Below are 6,000 nucleotides of genomic sequence, written 5' to 3'. Positions count from 1 at the left end.
GGGATGGTGGGGAGTGGTGAGCTGGGGAGAGATAGCAAGGGGAGAAATGCCAGATGTAGGTGATGGGGAGGAAGGCAGCAAATCACACTGCCACGTGTGTACCTATGCAACAATTTTGCATGTTCTTCACATGTACCCCAAAGCCTAAAATGCAATAAAATGAATGGGAAAAAAAATAACCCTTTTCTTATAGGATGCTGTTTATATTGAATACCTCCAACACTCCAACCTCCTTGCCTCTGCTTTTTCACTTTGGGATCCTCAAATAGCTCATTGGCAAGATTTTTTGGATCTTCTATCAGTGCTAGTGCTCAGTCATTGCAAAGTTCAAATACAAAACTTTTCTGCTTACCTAATTGTGTCTTGAATGCATCTGAAATCTCAAACATTAGGGATGCAGGAAGTTTTACAGTAGTTTCATTAAGACCTGGAATAATTAGGTGGACTGCAAGGAAATAGATGTAAATAAGAAAAGAAGAAAGTGCATCATGACATAAAATAAAGCTCAGCACATCAGATACAAACTAGGAAGCGTAGCAGTTATTGTGCTTCCATTTTAACCCACACTTTAAAATGTTGGGAAAGATATGACCATACATCCTAAATGGAATATTTTTTTTATTTAGAACCAAACTACTAAAATCCTCTGACTTTTAATCCATAGACTCAAAAATTGTAAACTGGCTGCTCAAGATGTGTGGTGGACGAAGTTCATCTTCTCTGATATTGGTTTATAAAAGAGCAGTTCAGTATGATAAAGACCCCATCCTAATTGCAATCAACTGTGTGAGGCAGGTAGGACAGGTGCCACCATTCCGACTGCACATGTGCTATAGCTATTTCTTTAACACACCACAGTAAAGATAGGACAGCTTGGGTCCTAGCTTGGAATGGACCTGAGCCAGCGTGCTAAACAATGAAAGGAAGTGAACCAGCATCAATTTAAAACTCCGTAAAAGCCCTATTCTCAAAAGACAGCCCAATTTGCTTAATCTAGGCATAGATTTCAAATACACTCACCTAGTATCACTCCTCCCATGGGAGCTTTTTCTGGGGACTTAGCTGAAGCCTTCTGAGTAACATTCTCAATCACTGTTAAAATACAAAAAGACAGTGAGCGGGGGGAAATAGGAGGCAGTACGAAGCTAATAACGTGAAGCCATCTGCACTGGGAAAGTTTTGATCTAGCTTTATTGATTAATACAAAGCAACTCAGTGGGCCAGCTATGTAGCCAACGGAAGTACTGGAAGGCATACCTTACCTTAACACCTGTGCCATGAAATAATGAAAGGTATTACTCTCTCATAAGGTGTTCCATGCTAATTACTAAAAAATTTTCATCCTAACTCTACTCCCTGAAGTCTTTCTTTTCTCCAAATCAATCGGTACTAGCACAAAAAGAGGTGGTGACTGACTAATCAAAATTCAGAAAACTTACTTTCTTAAAGCAAAGAATCTTTGAGTAATATCAACACTGACTGACTCCGTTTTGAGAATACACTGGGGATGCTGTGTTTTCTAAAAATGAATATTTTTAAGAGCCCTGTCTCTTCTACCAAGAACCTTTCTGGAAATAATAGATTTTAATAACTTGGAAAAGCAAATGCCAAAACAAAAACAATCATACTGAAGTGAAATGACATTATAATTCTGGAAACCTGGACTTCTTGACTTTCCCTAAAGTGACCACTAAACCATTTCCATTAAGAAAATATCCTATCAATGGGTTTCTTCGTGTATGACAACTTAATCCTAGGCAATGCTCCACATACTTAACTTGCTTTTAAAAATTTAATACTTGTGATGGTTTTTGTCCCTAGTTGTCTGACCAGTGTGACCAGCACAAGGCTTGGCGTATTGGTAAAACAGCCAAAACTATCCATTAACATCCAATTTACTAGACCATAATATTTTCTTCAAACTTTTTCTCAAAAAAATCCGTCAAAAATTTGAGAAAATATGTGCCATGTTTGATTACCTTAGCTAAAGCTATATTAAAGATTCCTTTAAACACATTTCCAGAGCAGACGAATTACCTTGCTTGATGATTGTTATTGGGATTAGCTTTCTTGGGACATAGGCTGGCTGAAAAGAGAAGAAAGTCAGCTTTTGAGTCAGTGTGAATAACTTTTTATTCTTTAAAACATATCAGAGAACTGGAAGTAGCTCTTTCTTGTCTTTAATGAAGTCTCCTGTGACACTGGTTTAACAGTTGCTGGTGGCTGGGGGCAGGGGCTCACACCTGTAATCCCAGCACTTTGGGAAGCTGAGTCAAGTAGATCACCAAGTTCGAGACCAGCCTCTGGCCAACATGGTGAAACCTTGTCTCTACTAAAAATACAAAAAAAAATTAGCCGGGCATGGTAGTGGGCATCTGTAATCCCAGCTACTCAGGAGGCTGAGGCAAGAGAATTGCTGGAGCCTGGGAGGCAGAGGTTGCAGTGAGCTGAGATCATGCCATTGCACTCCAGCCTGGGTGACAACAGCGGTACTCCATCTCAAATCAAACCAAACCAAACCAAAACACTTGCTGGTTGGATTGTTAGTACATCCATCTGCCTCTATTTTATTGGATTCACTTGGTTTCCCTCATCAATAGCCCAAGGTCTGACAGAAGCAATTTCTTCAGAAACTCCCATTAGTTCACTTTACTTAGAAACTGCCATGGAAAGAAACGAAATCTCCTGTATTGAATATCAGTTTATTTTCATTCCATCTGAGATGACAGCCAAAAGGTCTTTACAGTCCCCCTCGAAGAGATAATAAGCTACCTGGATTTGTAAATCGATCAAGATCAATTGCTGGAGTGTACCCAGTTGCTGCTGCTGTGACTGCAGATGCCACAACCACCACATGTTCCCAACGCCGAGCACTTATCGATCAAGAAAAAAGAGCAAGGACTCAGATCCAGACGTTTCTTATTATTCCACAACCTGTACTTTCAACCATTCTGCACATGTTTATACACAAGGGACCTCAGAATCGGGAGGATCCCAGGGAGCTCTGCTTCCTCTCTTCAGCCAAATTACCTCAGAAGTCCCACAGGAGGTTGTGGTGTCAACAAGTAGCTTGAACTAGGGACGGGTGTAGACTTTAAAGCAGAGTTACTGCCAGATGTATCATGAGGCCGAGGATAAGACAGATGGCAGGGACACAGAGCAGGTGAGGAGAAGGGTGGAAAATTACATACAGGACAACTGGAGTTGGGTTGAAAGCGCAAGACTGATGTCTGCTTTTAGACACTTGGTTTAGCTTGTATAGATGACACAGTCATGGCATATACTAGACCTGTTGATCATCAGGGATACGCTGAACATGAGCTCTTACCAGGTAGGCGCTTCCCTGATGACCAAATCCCTTACAGGGGCAAACACCTAGCTGTGAGGTATATCAAAATATACTTTTTGATATAGCACCATTTGAATCAGTGATATCTCCGTGGTAAAGAAGGGTCAATACACCAAGCTTACTGTTGGCTATTTTTCTTATCGTATTAAGGTTCTTATGTTTAAAACAAAAACCACAAAAAATAGAAGTTTACTATCCTCAGATTATTTTTTAAAAGGGTGTCTGCACCTGTTGACTCAATGATTTCCTCCTTAGCAACCCAGCCTAAGGAATTAATCATAGACAGTGTTTATTATCATAATTTAAAATAATTTTATTATCCAAAAGTACAGGTTTTACTAAATGATAGTTCAAAATTTTGACGTGTATTTAATAAAATGGAAAAACGCAGAACATAAGTACAAAGGATACAAATTTGCATCCACAGTATGTCCCAATTTTATTTTTAAAAATGTGTAGAAAAAAGACCAGAGGGAAATAAATCATCGTTTTCTTAAAACAGTAGTTTCTTATAAACCAACATTAATTTTGTGTAACTTTCTATATTTGTCAAATTACATTTATAATCAGAAAAAGTTATTTTAATCAGCAGTCTGTTTAGCTACCACATATGCCTCTGTATCGCATCTTAGCTCGTCCACTATAGATAACTAGGGGAATCATGTAAATATAATTTAGACACGCTCTTCCCTGGCAGCAGGAGGGAAATAGTAGGAAGATGGGTGTACAGTTCAGTGGGAGATAAAAAATACCAAACTCTCAGCTCTGAGGTTATACAGGCAGGAGGATCCCTTTTGGCTTTACTATAAAAAGTTAAATGTGAGCACTTGGACAGAGATCCTTCCCCGGCGGAGAAAGGCCCACCCTTGACGCTCTGCACTCACTCCCCAGCCCCCTGTAAGAGAAGCCCGCCAGCTCCCGCCACCTGCACTAAGCTCTCACCTGCCCTGCCCCAGCAAAAGCGTTGCCAACGTATAGCCTCTAACTCTTCTGAGAATTTTTATTTGTTCATGTTGAAACAACTTGTATTTTTTGCTATTTTAAAAGTAATTTCTTTCTTCATAATTGTATGTATTTCTGGGGTACCATGTAATGTTTTCATCTAAGTGCACAATGAGGGATGATTAAACCAAGCTAATTACCACATCCACCTCCTCACTTACCTATCATTTTTTTGTGGTGAAACATTCGAAATTTATCTTCAGCAATTTTGAACGATACATCAATAGTAACTATGGCAACGCTGCTGTGCAATAGCACTCTAAAGCTTACTCCTCCTGCCTAACTGAAACTTCCTACCCTTTGCCAATATCTCCTCACTCCCTCCCCTGCCACCCCGTGCCCCTCACCCCCGGTAACCACCATTCTACTCTCTGCTTCTATGGGATTGACACTTCTGAGACTTCTAAATGATTGGCGTGGCAACCTTCAGCTACATGGGAGCTGCCTGGCAGGAGAGCCACATTATTTTTCTAGGTACCAGTGATCATTTTTGTTCAGGCTGTGGCTGCGACCGTAGAGACTTTTGAATGGCCTGGCCTCTATTTGCCCTACAAGTCCTGTCACTTGGTGCACATTCTGTACTTGGCGCATGTTTTGCTGAGTGTGACATTTTTCCAAGACAGTTAACACATTAAAGCAGAAATGCCTACATGTTGCTGTGTCGACTGAATTGCATTATACCTGTTTAATTTTCCTTGCTGTAATGATTTGTTTTGCACAAATAACTTTTTGACAAGGACAAATGGAAAATATCCTGCTCTTCACATGAATGGAACAGAGTTTCTGTTCTGAGTGCTTACTCCAGCGCAGACCAGTGTTCAGTGAGAGTGACAAGAACTTATGTGCAATATGTGCTGCCAAAAATTAAAAAGTCATTTAGCTGCAGAATGCCATTTTTTTCTAGGCCTAGAAATGTTCTCCTGCTTCATGCACAATCCAAAGATGTACCAAGACTGTACCAATGAGCAAATAAGTGCATCTCTACAAGTAGGGCTTTTTGTTTGTTTTGGGGAGAGAATCTCACTCTGTTTGCCAGGCTGGAGTGCAGTGGTGTGATCTCAGCTCACTGCAACCTCTGCCTCCCAGGTTCAAGTGATTCTCCTGCCTCAACCTCCTGAGTAGCTGGGACTACAGGTACGTGCCACCACGCCAAGCTAATTTTTGTATTTTTAGTAGAGACGGGGTTTTACCATGTTGGCCAGGCTGGTCTCGATCTCTCGACCTCATTATCTGCCCACCTCGGCCTCCCAAAGTGCTGGTATTACAGGTGTGAGCCACCGTGCCTGGCCCAGGTAGGTTTTTAAAGGGTATCAGGAAAGTCCTGTGGCTCAACATGCTCTGCCAATACCTCTACAATTTCCATTCAGAAATTCACAATGGGAATCCTCTCCTTACGTCCTCTTATCACCTAAAAGTGCAGGTAAAATTTAACCGGACTCACTGCAAAATGAAGAACTGTGGTAATTTTCAAGACACAGTGTTAAATCAGTTACAATCCAATTTTAATAGAACTGTCTTATGCACAATGTTTTTCAAAAACATTTCCTTGCTGACCTTTCCTTACTTTTTCTAGGCTTGTTATTATGAACATCTATTAATATGTGTCAGAGTCACAGGTGCAGACAGTGTGGGGTCTGGAAACGGGAAGG

General features: G+C 40.7%; 1 protein-coding gene across 1 annotated transcript in view; it reads right to left on the bottom strand.

The window, feature by feature from the left end:
* The window catches only part of LOC108286500 (ABI family member 3 binding protein), a 170,152-nt gene that overhangs the window by 57,788 nt on the left and 106,364 nt on the right, over positions 1-6,000 (bottom strand). Inside the window, exons 7-9 of the mRNA XM_017504356.2 lie at positions 2,038-2,086; positions 1,021-1,092; positions 353-445 (exon numbers count right to left, since the gene is read on the bottom strand). Coding sequence (XP_017359845.1) covers positions 353-445; positions 1,021-1,092; positions 2,038-2,086 — 214 coding nt within the window. The remainder of the gene's footprint in view (positions 1-352; positions 446-1,020; positions 1,093-2,037; positions 2,087-6,000) is intronic.

The sequence above is a fragment of the Cebus imitator genome, unplaced genomic scaffold (genome assembly GCF_001604975.1).
Source record: "Cebus imitator isolate Cc_AM_T3 unplaced genomic scaffold, Cebus_imitator-1.0 Scaffold321, whole genome shotgun sequence".
NCBI lineage: Eukaryota > Metazoa > Chordata > Mammalia > Primates > Cebidae > Cebus > Cebus imitator.
The sequence above is the reverse complement of the archived record's forward strand: the minus strand, read 5'-3'. Positions and strand labels throughout refer to the sequence as shown.